General features: G+C 49.9%; 1 protein-coding gene across 1 annotated transcript in view; it reads left to right on the top strand.

Moving 5' to 3' along the window:
• The window catches only part of cftr (CF transmembrane conductance regulator), a 189,092-nt gene that overhangs the window by 37,840 nt on the left and 137,352 nt on the right, over positions 1-13,900 (top strand). Inside the window, exons 4-6 of the mRNA XM_038781050.1 lie at positions 2,834-3,049; positions 4,654-4,743; positions 13,140-13,303. Coding sequence (XP_038636978.1) covers positions 2,834-3,049; positions 4,654-4,743; positions 13,140-13,303 — 470 coding nt within the window. The remainder of the gene's footprint in view (positions 1-2,833; positions 3,050-4,653; positions 4,744-13,139; positions 13,304-13,900) is intronic.

Raw genomic sequence — 13,900 nt, forward strand, 5'->3', positions numbered from 1 at the left:
ACTATAAATCCCTTAAAACTACCTTTGTTTTCCAAATAAAAGTTGGAAAAGTTTACAGGGAGTGTAGAGTATGGGAGGTGCAAGAGGAGATTTTCAGGAATCAAGGCTTCTGCACAAATCTGTTGTTAAACATATGGATGCGCTAGTACCTATTCACCTTTCAATACAGCATGGCATGGAGAGTGAACAGAAGCCACACAGAGCAGGACAAGGCTCCACAAGGCCAACCGGTTGATGATTCATGACTCTGATATACAACACATGCATGCATTTGCACCATGCCTGGACTGCTGTGGAGTATTTGACAGAGCACATGTCGAGATTCATGGTGGTCTGCTACATACTACACAATCTCAGCATCATAAGGGCACAGCCCTTGGCATTAACAAAGTGACACAGTGGCTGGCACTACTGCCTCACAGTGCCAGGGACCCGGGTTTGATTCTGGCCTTGGGTGACTGTGTGGAGTTTGCATGTTCTCCCCCTATCTGTGTGGATTTGCTCTGGTTTCTTCCCACAACCCAAAGATGTGCAGGTTAGGTGGATTGGCCACGATAAATTGCCCCTTAGTGAGAAAAGGTTATGTGAGGCTACGGGATAATGGGGATAGGGAGGGTGCTCTTTCAGAGGGTCAGTGCAGAATCGATGGGCCGAATGCCCTCCTTCTGCACTGTAGGGATTCTGTGATTCTGTGATGTGCAGCTGAGGATGGAGGAGGACGAAGAGGAGGAACTGGAAGGATGGAGACAATCTACCCAGCCACTTTCCTGCTGGGCTCTCGGTGAAGAAGTTAGCCAAGTGTGATTCCAATAACTGCAACGCCAATTCTGCAGAACATTCCCACAGCCCACCAATCCTCTCTCACTGCCCCTTCCCTTTGGCCTCAATGCAAAAATAAAAGCTGCCATGAAAGAATCGTGCAAAACCAAATTTATAAATTAAATCATGCCACATTGCGTGCAAACATCAAAAATTGCCCTTGTGCGTCTCTTTATTCCTGGTATCCCGCATGCCTTTCCCTAGTGGTACAGCATGGATGCACTGGAGCAGCTTTGAGCCGAGAAGGCTGAGTTTCTGGGTGCACCATCTCGACATGGGCAAGCAGCTCTCTGGCCTGGCTGGCAGACAGGCAACAGCGAGGGGCATTGGCTTCAGAGCAAGGGCGGAAGGGTGAAATCTGTCTCTTGAAAGAGCAGGTTTGACCCCCATGAGCCGCTGCCACTTCCCCCTTGGGTGGTACCTCAGCAATCTTAGTCATTGTTTGTTGGATGGCTATGACACCCTTTCAGCCACTCTACACGTCCTTAACAGAGTAAAGGAAAACCCGGGGGGTGGCGGGGGGAGATTTGTAGATCTTTAAAGGTGGGAGAACAGGTAAGAAAAGGTTATAAGCGGGGCAAAAGGTTACTTTTCTTTTCGGCACAGTAACACAGTGGTTAGCACTGCTGCGTCACAGCGGCAGGGACCCAGGTTCGATTCCGGGCTTGGGTCACTGTCTGTGCTATAGGTCCCGAAAGATGTGCTGTTCGGTGAATTGGACATTCTGAATTCATCCTCAGTGTACCTGAACAGGCGCCAGAATGTGGTGACTAGGGGCTTTACACAGTAACTTCATTGCAGTGTTAATGCAAGCCTGCCAGTGGCATTAATAAAGATTATTATTATTATTAATGCAAGTAAGTGAGCAATGCTCAGTTTGTATGAGGCACCAGTCCTCCGTTGGAGGATTGTGTGCAAGTGTGTGCAAATCATTATTGGAAGGATAACAGGTGCAAAGAGAGTCAATCCAACAGACCAGAAGGTCCACACGAACTGCCATTTGTCTACACAGCCCCCAGAGTTCCCCTGAAATTAGCACGGGTTATTTAAAGATTCTAGAGTAACCCCCACACTCATTTCTTTTTTTAAATATAAACTTAGAGAGTCCAATTTATTTTTTCCAATTAAGGGGCAATTTAGCATGTCCAATCCACCTACCCTGCACATCTTTGGGTTGTGGGGGAGAAACCCACGCAAACACGGGGAGAATGTGCAAACTCCACACGGACAGTGACCCGGAGCCGGAATCGAACCTGGGACCACGGCGCCGTGAGGCAGCAGTGCTAACCACTGTGCCACCGTGCTGCCCCCCTCGTTCCTTTCTGACCTGGACTGGTATATCCATTTACTCTCATTGGAGCTTCACAAATACTTGTACTTTGTGGAGTCAGGAGAACGTGTTCTTCGCGAGGCATCACTGCAGGCCACTGTCAGCCCAACCACCCTCCTGTCGACTGCCTCCATCCACCCCCCTTCTCCCCACATAACCATTCCCCCCCGACTGCCTCCATCCATGACCCTTCTCTCCACTTTACCCACCCCCTCCCTGTTCACCCTCCTGAGACTTACGAGGGGGTCTCGTTGCAAGGCAAAATTGACAAGACTTGGACATTTGAGCTGCATCGGATTCCTGATGGGGGGAAGGGCAGTTCGCCTAATTTATGCTATTGGGACCCGAGGACATATTTAGTTAGTTTGTTCCTTGGTGCCCTCCGTTCCAGCGCACCACACGCACTTAGATGCTGCGTCTTCCATCGTCGACTGAGAGGGGCTCAGATCTAAAATCTCAGATGACCGTGAGTGCTCCAGATTTGAGAATTCCAACCATGGAAAGCTTGCCTGTCAGATCCAGCCTGCAGGAACTGTCTAGGATTGCACCCAAACTGATGATGTGATGAAAATACCAGTAACTAATGAAGTTTCCTAGTCAATGTGGATCAACGTCTGTGTGTTTTGTGTTAGCGAATAGTGAATTTTGATACTTTTTGTATAATTTTCCATTTGATTTCAACAGGAATTCACTAAAGCTGTACAGCCTCTCTGCCTTGGACGAATAATCGCATCATACAACGAGAAAAACACCTATGAGCGCGAGATAGCGTACTACCTTGCCTTAGGCCTCTGCCTCCTGTTTGTTGTGAGGACTCTCTTTCTACATCCTGCTGTCTTTGGTCTCCAACACCTGGGAATGCAGATGAGAATAGCCCTGTTCAGTTTAATTTATAAAAAGGTACCAACGTTCATTTGCACTTACGTCATTTTAATTTAAATGTCCAGACAGCTTGATTTGTAAGATAGGGGAAGGAGGGACTGGGAGATTTATTCCTGTCTATTATTATTGGGTAGATCACTGCGCTGCCACAGCAGTTCCACGGCACCCATCCTTACCCATCCTTGGGCAGCGCGGTAGCATTGTGGATAGCACAATCGCTTCACAGCTCCAGGGTCCCAGGTTCGATTCCGGCTTGGGTCACTGTCTGTGCGGAGTCTGCAAGTCCTCCCCGTGTATGCGTGGGTTTCCTCCGGGTGCTCCGGTTTCCTCCCGCAGTCTAAAGATGTGCAAGTTAGGTGGATTGGACATGATAAATTGCCCTTAGTGTCCAAAATTGCCCTTAATGTTGGGTGGGATTACTGGGTTATGGGGATAGGGTGGAGGTGTTGACCTTGGGTAGGGTGCTCTTTCCAGGAGCCGGTGCAGACTCGATGGGCCGAATGGCCTCCTTCTGCACTGTAAATTCTATGAAACTTACCTGGCTTCACTTCCGAGCCTCATAATATAGCCAGCACGCCTCCTATTCTAAACAGTCACCTCAGGACTTATCTAAGGTTTCATATTTGCTATGTATTGCTGCTTAATGGCAATAAAGGTCAGTTAAAGTCGCCATAGGTCCCAGATGACCGTAGGCTGCTTTCCCCTTTGAGGATCACCACACCTCAGGCGAGGGGCAAGGTTGAGAAGATGGGTCCTTCATGAATAACCTCAGCCGGCACGGGAATTGAACCCAAGCTGCTGGGTCTTGCTCTTCATCACAAACCAACTGTCTAGCTGTCCGGCACGTAGCACTGTTGGTGGTTAGCACTGTTGCTCCACAGCGCCAGGGACCTGGGTTCGATTCCCGGCTTTGGTCACTGTGCGGGGTCTGCACATTCTCCCTGTGTCTGCGCGGGTTTCCTCCGGGGTGCTCCAGTTTCCTCCCACAGTCCAAAGATGTGGAGGTTAGGTGGATTGGCCGTGATAAATTGCCCCTTAGTGTCCAAAAAATGTGCAGGTTAGGTTAGGGTGACAGGGCGACGTGGGCGGGGTGTGGATCCGCGTAGAGTGATCTTTTTGAGGGTCGGTGAAGACTGGATGGGCCGAATGGCCCCCTTCTGCAATGTAGGGATACTCTGAATAAATAAACTACCCTGACGCAGTTCTACTTATTGAAGATAGCAGGCAACATTCTAAAGAATATGTGGGAGTCTTCCTATTTGGGCATGTTACTCCGTGTCCTGTACAAGTTCAGAAATTTCCCGGCAAACATTAACAAGCCTTCATATGACCTTAGATTTCAAAAATAAAGGCAAGTTACGTCAGTTTGGCCAACAGAGTAGCGACACTGATAAGCAAAGCTGTCCTGACACAGGACCATTACAATCAATTCTTTTCAATGCATATCTGAAACTTTGAGACATATATTTATTATGATTTATATGCAACACAATACAATTCATATAATCTATTCTCAAAATTAAACCAATTTCCAAGTAAGACCCTATTTTGAACTGTGATCATGAAAACAATACTACTTTAAATGCTCGCTTTTCTAAAATTTCAACATTCCTTCCTAACAGATCTTAAAAATGTCGAGCAGAGTACTTGATAAAATTGACACTGGACAACTTGTTAGCCTTCTATCCAACAATCTCAACAAATTTGATGAGGTAGGTAAATTGGGCACGCAGCTCACACTGTACAGAGAAAGCTTTGTTTTGTAACTGGGCAGCGGACACATGGGAACAGCACCACGTTCCCCTCCAAATTATATACCCCCCTGACTTGGAAATACATCGGCCGTTCCTTTACTGTCGCTGGATCCAATTCCAGGAACTCCCTCCCTACCGCTGGCACTGTGGGTGTTCCTACATCACATGGACTGCAGCGGTTCAAGAAGGCAACTCACCACCACCTTCTCAAGGGTAATTAGAGATGGAGAATCAATGCTGGCTAGGCCAGCGATGCCCATATTCCACGAACGAATATTTTAAAAATGCATCTTAACTAAAGATATCATTCTATTGTTAACATACAGTGTGAAATAGTTACCCAACCCCAGAGTTTCCCAAAATTCACTCGACTCTGGGGTGGCCCCGACATATTGGAAATTAGCAAACGTGACACCACTGTTTAAAAAAGGAGGTTGGCAGAAAGCGGGTAATTATAGGCCAGTGCAGGGCCGGCCCAAGGTACCGGCAACTCGGGCAGTCGCCCGGGGCGCCATGTGCTGGGGGGGCGCCAGAGACTCGGGTCCCGCGCATGCGCAGTTGGGCCGGTGCCAACCAGCGCATGCACGGTGGCCACCCTCCCCCAGGGCGGCCCCTTCCGCCCCCTCTGTCCGCCCCCTCCGTCCGCCCCCCCCCCCCTCAGTCCACCGCCCCCCCTCAGTCCGCCCCCCCCCTCCGTCCCCCTTCCGTCCGCCCGGCCCCCCCTCGGCCCCGCCCCCCCTTCGCCCCCCCTCGCCGCCCCCCCTCGCCCCCCCCCTCGCCCCCCCCTCGCCCACCCCCCTCACCCCCCCCCCTCCTCGCCCCCCCCCTTACCCCCCCCCTCACCCCCCCCTAGGCACCCCCCTCGGCCACCCCGCCCCCCCCCCCCCAAGGGCGCCGAAGTTCAGCTGGCCCGGGGCGCCAGCAACCCTAGGGCCGGCGCTGGGCCAGTGAGCTTAACTTCGGTAGTGGGAAATATGCTGGAATGTATCATCAGGGAAGAAATAGCGAGGTATCTGGATGGAAATTGTCCCATTGGGCAGACGCAGCATAGGTTCATAAAGGACAAGCCGTGCCTAATTAATTTAGTGGAATGTTTTGAGGACATTACCAGTGCAGAAGATAACGGGAGCCAACGGATGTGGTAAAGCTTTTGACAAGGTGCCACACAAAAGGTTGTTGCACAAGATAAAGATGCATAGCGTTAAGGGTAAAGTAGTAGCATTGATAGAGGATTGGTTAATTAATAGAAAGCAAAGAGTGGGGATTAATGGGTGTTTCTCTGGTTGGCAATCAGTAGCTAGTGGTGTCCCTCAGTGTTCAGTGTTGGGTCCACAATTGTTCACAATTTACATAGATGATTTGGAGTTGGGGACCAGTTTGCAGACGACACTAAGATGAGTGGTAAAACAAAAAGTGCAGAGATAATGAATGAAAATGAAAATTGCTTATTGTCACAAGTAGGCTTCAAATGATGTCACTGTGAAAAGCCCCTAGTCGCCACATTCCGGCGCCTGTTCAGGGAGGCTGGTACAGGAATTGAACCGTGCTAGCTGGCCTGCTTTCAAAGCCAGCAATTTATCCCTGTGCTAAAGCAGCCCCTAAAATGCACTTCCCCTAAAGGAAGTCTGCAGAGGGATTTGGATAGGTTAAGTGAATGGGCTAGAGTCTGGCAGATGAAATACAATGTTGACAGATGTGAGGTTATCCATTTCGATAGGAATAACAGCAAAAGGAATTATTATTTAAATGATAAAATATTAAAGCATGCTGCTGTGCAGAGAGACCTGGGTGTGCTAGTGCATGAGTCGCAAAAAGTTGGTTTACAGGTGCAATAGGTGATTAAGAAGGCGAATGGAGTTTTGTCCTTCATTGCTAGAGGGATGGAGTTTAAGACTAGGGAGGTTATGCTGCAATTGTATAAGGTGTTAGTGAGGCCACACCTGGAGTATTGGTCTCCTTACCTGAGAAAGGCTGTAGTGGCGCTGGAGTGTGTGCAGAGGAGATTCACTAGGTTAATCCCAGAGCTGAAGGGGTTGGATTATGAGGAGAGGTTGAGTAGACTGGGACTGTACTCGTTGGAATTTAGAAGGATGAGGGGGGATCTTATAGAAATATATAAAATTATGAAGGAAATAGATAGGATAGATGCGGGCAGGTTATTTCCACTGGTGGGTGACAGCAGAACTAGGGGGCATAGCCTGAAAATAAGGGGAGGTAGATTTAGGACTGAGTTTAGGAGGAACTTCTTCACCCAAAGGGTTGTGAATCTATGGAATTCCCTGTCCAGTGAAGTAGTTGAGGGTCCTTCATTAAATATTTACAAGATAAAGATAGATATTTTTTTGAAGAATAATGGAATAAAGGGTTATGAAATGAAATGAAATGAAAATCGCTTATTGTCATGAGTAGGCTTCAATGAAGTTATTGTGAAAAACCCCTAGTTGCCACAATCCGGCGACTGTTCGGGGAGGCTGGTACGGGAATTGAACCGTGCTGCTGCCTGCTTTAAAAGCCAGCAATTTAGCCCAGTGTGCTAAACCAGGTGTTCGGGAAGGAAAGTGGAGCTGAGTCCACAAAAGATCAGGCATGATCTCATTGAATGGCGGTGCAGGCTCGAAGGGCCAGATGGCCTACTCCTGCTCCTAGTTCTTATGTTCTTATGTGAACACATAATCAGGTACATAATTCTGTACATCATAATCAGGTAAAGCCTAACTGTGGAATGTAGATATATATTGTCCATGCTCCTGAGTGATTTACATTCAAGTTTCATGACAATAATCCCAATCCCAAGCAAGAGGCCTCTTCATTAACATTCTGCATTCTGAAATGAACTTTTTCCACAAGTTAAATATGTATCCAATAGTACTAGTTCAAAAATTCATTTTATCATTTCATTGGAAAATCATTATTCATTTCTGTAGGAAATTTCCCAGCATTTGTGAGAATTACGACGGGGAGACGATTTTTAATATTTTAGGGGATGTGTAGGGTGGAAGCTCACCAAAAATGGCCAAGTTTCAGTTCGAGTGAGAAAAATGGTGTGTCGACAGGAATTCTCACGGAATTTTGAGCCTCCTACAAAAATTATTTTCTCCACGCGAATCACACCACGCCCTTCATGGCTTCCCACTGATTCGCTCACCCCAGGGGAACTTTTTTTCAATAATCTTTATTGTCACAGGCAGGCTTACATTAACACGGCAATGAAGTTACTGTGAAAAGCCCCTAGTTGCCACATTCCGGCACCTGTTCGGGTACACAGAGGGAGAATTCAGAATGTCCATATTACCTAACAGCACGACTTTCGGGACTTGTGGGAGGGAACCGGAGCGCCCGGAGGAAACCCACGCAGACACGGGGAGAACATGCACATTCCGCACAGACAGTGACCCAAGCCGGGAATCAAACCTGGGACCCTGGCGCTGTGAAGCAACAGTGCTAACCACCGTGCTACTGTGCCGCCCCCTAATCTTAATCACTGCAATCACTGGAGAGTTCCATATAAACACCTCCCCAGCACTTGTTCCAGATCCATTCGAGAGAATGTCATCCAGAAAGCCTGCTCCAAGATACTCAGAGAGGGAGCCCTCACCAGATTTTGGATGGGGTGCAACAGAAGCAGGACGTCCTGTATCCACACTCCAGAAAGTAGCCAACCCCCAAGGTGACCACATCTGCCCGGGAGGCTGTAGCGGCATTACTGAGTGCCAGCTCACTGCGGAAGAGGACGGGGAAGTAGTGCCGTAAGGAAATGAATGACCTTCTTTGCACGGCCAGGGTAGGTCTTCTATCTCTCATTACATCCCCTCACCTACCCTCGCACCTCCATGGTGATCACTTGCCCAGCCACCTCGCGGGTTGTCCATTTGTCAAGTGGACCTCTTTCGCTCCCCCCAACCCTCATGGTGCCCCCAGTCTCAACTCAGCTCCTCACATCTCCATCCCACTCGTTCCATACATGCTACTCCTCAACCATCTGAATTGGCCGGACTCCCGTCTCCAATCTCCCCACCTGCATCACCGCAGGACAAAATCAAGCACCACTGGCATGAGAGGGCACAGCCCTCGGAGTTATGCAAGAGCTCCGCACCCTCATCCCCCATGAGGGAAGAGTGCTTGAGCTGGCCGTGAGGGGCATGACCGCGTCTGTGCTGATGACGAAGTGGGGGCATTGACAACCCTAAGGACACACAGTTATTCCTCAAACCTCACGTGAGTAAACATGTGACATCACTTATCCCCCGTGATGTACTAATGCCATCTCCCTCCCATTGCAGGGCAATCAGAAGAGCGGCCTGGATCATCCTCGTGCTCCCTGGCATCCACAGCCCCGAGCTGCTCAGAGAGGGTCTTCTCGAGGCGAGGCGGGGTCACATCTGTCAGCCGCACTCGCCACCAGTACAGATACTCACTCCCACCTCGGTGCCAATCACTAGTAGACAGGCTTCTGCGTCACTGACTGGTGAGCACCTCACAGCTGATGATCTACAGCAGGTGGAGGCAGGGTCGTCCCAGGGATCTGTAACTCAGAGGGATGCCAGAGGCCAGAACTCCGCTGAACCGCTAGCTGGTGACATGCCCCTGGTCCCAGTCATCCCGGAGCTGCAATGGCAGAGTTGCAAGAATCAGGAAAGGATGACAGCATCCCTCCTCAGACTGCGAGGCTGACTGGAGGAGTCCAATCGCTTGCTGACTGAGGAGATGGTGCCTTCTCTCCCATACAATGAGGCCTACACTGAGAGGGTGGCGTTCACAGTGGGGACCTTGGTACAGGAGGTGCACTCCATGGCGGGGGATGTCTGCTCCATGGCTCAGCTCATGACCTCCTTGGCTGAGGGCAGAATCTCCTCGATGCAGGGCTTCAACTGCATGGTGCAGGCACTAGGGGGTAGTCCACGAGTGTCAGCGCCAGAGGATGGCGGGGCTTCTGGATCTCAGCTACAGCTACCCCTCTATTCCCCCCACCCCCCACCACCACAACCTCAACATCAACACCGAGGCCTCTCATTGCAGCCACTCTTCTCCAGTAATGAGGATGCCATGGACTGACAAATTGTGGAGAGGCTGACTCACCCCGGAGATGAGCTGGAGAAACATAACAGAATCCCTGACCTCGAAGGGGGCTGTAGCAGATGAGAGCTCATTCCGCGTCTCTGGACTCCATGATAAGCCCGTTCATTGGCAGGATGCGTCCGGCTCTCTGTCAGGCAGGAGTCAGACTATTCGCTGAGGAAGATGGGAGCGTGGCCCGGTCCTCAATGCAAGTCATCATCATTCTCCTGCAGAGCCTGGCAAATGGAATCGGGCACCATCATGGAAACACATAGAATCTCTACAGTGCAAATGGAGGCCATTCGGCCAATCCAGTCTGCACCGACCCTTCAAAACTCCACTCGACCCATTTCCACTCACCCGCCCACCCCACCTTATCCGCGTCACCCCATAACCTCACCCACACATCTGGAAACCGGAGCACCCGGAGAAAACTCACACAGACACGGGGAGAAAGTGCAAATTCCACACAGTCACCCGAGGCCTGAATTGAACCCGGGACCCTGGCAGTGTGAGGCAGCAGTGATAACCACTGTGCCACCCAAAAACCTACTGCTGGCACCACTAATGCTGAGATTACAGTCGCCATGGTAGGACATCTCCTCAACCCCTAAACCCAGTCATCCCCAAACCGAGCGATTATGAGGGTATTCCTATTCAATGTGGGCCCTGGCTTGGCCTGAGGCCATTCCTCCTCCTCCTCCTCCTGCATGGGTAGCCCCTTGCCAACCTCTTCTACCACTGGATCTGAAGAGATGTGTCACTCTTCCATCTCCTCCTTGTCCAGCTGGTCACCCCTCTGCAGCGCCAAGTTGTGGAGAATGCAGAAGACCACAAATATGTGGGACGTCCACTCTGGGCTGTACTGGAGGTTACCCGGGTACCCCCCCCCCCCCCCCACCCCCCCCCCCCCCCCCACCCCCCCCAGACTGGTCCAGGCACCAGAATCACATCTTCAGCAGCCCAATTGTCTTCTCGATCAGCATGTGGGTTGAAGCCCAGCCTCAATGTAGCGAGTCCCTTCATTAGTTTGTGGCATCATCAGTCTTCTCCACTTGTCCCGGAGGAGCCATCCCTACAGACACTGCTCTCACTCAAACGTATCTGGAATTTGCGAGATGTAACTATCATAGACGTTCCCTTGGCAATGGGCACACATTTGCCTGGTACACATCACATGGTTCCAGACGATCTGGATGTTGATGGAGTGGTAACCATTGCATTTCATAAATGGTGTTGCATGATACTATGGAGACCACAGTGCCACATGGGTGCCGCCTATCATACCCTGCACCCGGGGCATGCCTGCTAAGTGAGCAAGGCCCATGGCACTATTGTCTCGGCTCTTTTGGCCCCGGTCCAAGTTGGTGTGGGTCCTCAAATAAAGGGTATCTGTAACCTCCCAAACGCATTTGTGTGCGGCTAACTGGGAAATGCCACACTGATCACCAGCCTGTCCTGAAATCAGCCGCTCGCGTATAAGTTCAGAGCTGCCATCACTTTAAGGGCTATGGGCAGTGGGTGTCCTTCCATTGGTGTTGCCGGCTCTTGCAGGACATGACAAACATGGCCCCCCCGTCCCCCCGGACAGGTGCAGCCCTTTCCAGCGCTGTGGCTCTGACATCTGTCGATAAGATGTCTGACGTCAGAAAATCTTTTCAGTTTTGTCCCAAACAGGGATGCTCCCTCTGTGGTTAGCTCCCTGTACAGCTATGGGCCCAGCCTCCCCCTCCTCAGTACGGCGCTGGTTCTGGCCAGCGCCTCATCTCTGTCTCTTCCACAAGTGGGAGAAAAGCCTCCAGGATTCTCCAGAATTACGCACTGAAAGAGACGAAATCCAAAGTGAGTGGTGAGGATACCTGAGAAAGGCCTGTTCCTCAACCCTCTAATCCTCTGAGACCTCCACCCAAGACCTTCCTTAGTGAGGGCCTCTCCGGTAAACCTCACCCTCCCCTCTCACACTGCCCAAACCCCACAGCTGTCACTCTCCAACTCCACCAGGATTAGGCTCCTAAACTCACAAGAGTCTTACTGCCACATTTCTCTCGGCATTTCCCCAACACCTTGCATTAGGTGTCAGGGCAGGTGAGTGGATGCATGGGGTACATGTCTGCTCACGGGGAACCGCAAAGACACCACCACCCCCCACCCCATTCCCTCCGTCATGAATCAGATTGGCTGACAGCTCTCATGGGCTGGACTTCTTTCCAAGGGCAGACAGAAGGCCCACCCACAGCCAATCAAAGCTCAAGTAAGCAGAAGTCCTTTCTATTTCGGAAACCTGCTTTCGGGCCCCACTTCAAATTGAGCGCCTAAAATCACTAACATATCCAGGGCAGGCTATTGGTGCCCGTCGCTGTGAATGACATCTTGCCAGTGGTCAGGGGCTCATTGTAGCATTAGGGAGGCAGAGGGATGAATTTCCTGGAGAACCCGCCAGATGCAACCTGTGGTGATTTTCCCTTTCAGGGCAACATAGCAGAATAAGGGTCACCTGGCCTGGGTGACCAATTGGGACTCGCGTGGGGGAATCACCCCAGGGGGGAGGAGTTCTCTTAGGCAGCAGACATGCTACTAGTCTTGTAGATCATTGTAAATAAATCCTTTGTTGTTGACTAATGAAGTCTCTGAAAGTGCATCATTACACAACCCCTTGATGGAAGCGTAAGTGGAAAATCGGAAACCCCTTCTGGACTGCAGCAAAACCTGACAAGAACCGAGTTTTGACCCATTTTTCCAAGCCCTTCTGACATTCACCCTGAAAATAAATCTGGTGTGATGTTCTTTGTGTTACTTATTTCAGGAAGGTTGGTGTAGTGTTCACAAAGTAGCTTTAACGTAAACAAAGCTATAAATATATTAGCACTACTAACATACTTCTAAAGATTACACAGTTGATTAAGAACATCTAGGCTACACTGATCTACAGCTAATCTCACTACTGTTTTAAACTATGATCTGCACTCACTGACACTATCTGCTCTTCTGACTCTCTAGCTAACTCCTGCACACACTCTCCCACAAGGCTGAGCAGCGCTGCCTTATATAGTTGCAACTGTAGCTCCCTCTGGTGGCTACTCTCAACACTTCATTACCCTTGCAGTTCTGACAGTCATGATAATCCCATGCCTGGGGCTGGATCGACTGGCACGCAGTAGCATGGGTTAGTGTAATGCACAAGCATCAAATGCTCATACTCCATTTGTGCTGTTAATTCCCTAAACAAACACATGTCTGTCCTGGATTTATTTAAACTCCATCGCCTGAGTGTAATGCAAAGACTTGTGATTTCTTTGCAGGGCTTGGCAGTTGCTCACTATGTCTGGATTGCCCCAGTGCAAGTCGTTCTTTTAATGGGATTGCTCTGGAATGAACTGACTGAATTTGCGTTTTGTGGATTGGGATTTCTAATCATGCTTGCCCTTTTCCAAGCCTGGCTGGGGAAGAAGATGATGCAATACAGGTGACAAATTCTTTCAGTAATTATGAGCAAGAGCTCATTGATCAACTGCAGCAAATGTGCAATATAAATCATTCCTTTGTACATGTTTTCATGGCTTTAATATAGGAAAAGGCAGAGGAAATCTATATGGGAAAAGGCTTAGGAAATCTGAAGCACAAAGGGACTTAGGAGCCCTAGTTCAAGATTCTCTTAAGGTTAATGTGCAGGTTCAGCCGGCAGTCAGGAAGGCAAATGCAATGTTAGCATTCATGTCGAGAAGGCTAGAATACAAGACCAGGGATGTACTTCTGAGGCTGTATAAGACTCTGGTCAGACCCCATTTGGAGTATTGTGAGCAGTTTTGGGCCCCGTATCTAAGGACGGATGGGCTGGCCTTGGAAAGGGTCCAGAGGAGGTTCACAAGAATGATCCCTTGAATGAAGAGCTTGACATGTGAGGAGCGGTTGAGGACTCTGGGTCTGTACTCGATGGAGTTTAGAGGGATGAGGGGGGATCTTATTTAAACCTGCAGGATACTGAGAGGCCTGGACAGAGTGAATGTGGAGAAGATGTTTCCACTCATAGGAAAAACTAGAACCTGAGGCCACAGCCTCAGAC

Source organism: Scyliorhinus canicula, chromosome 20 (assembly GCF_902713615.1).
Source record: "Scyliorhinus canicula chromosome 20, sScyCan1.1, whole genome shotgun sequence".
NCBI classification, from domain to species: domain Eukaryota; kingdom Metazoa; phylum Chordata; class Chondrichthyes; order Carcharhiniformes; family Scyliorhinidae; genus Scyliorhinus; species Scyliorhinus canicula.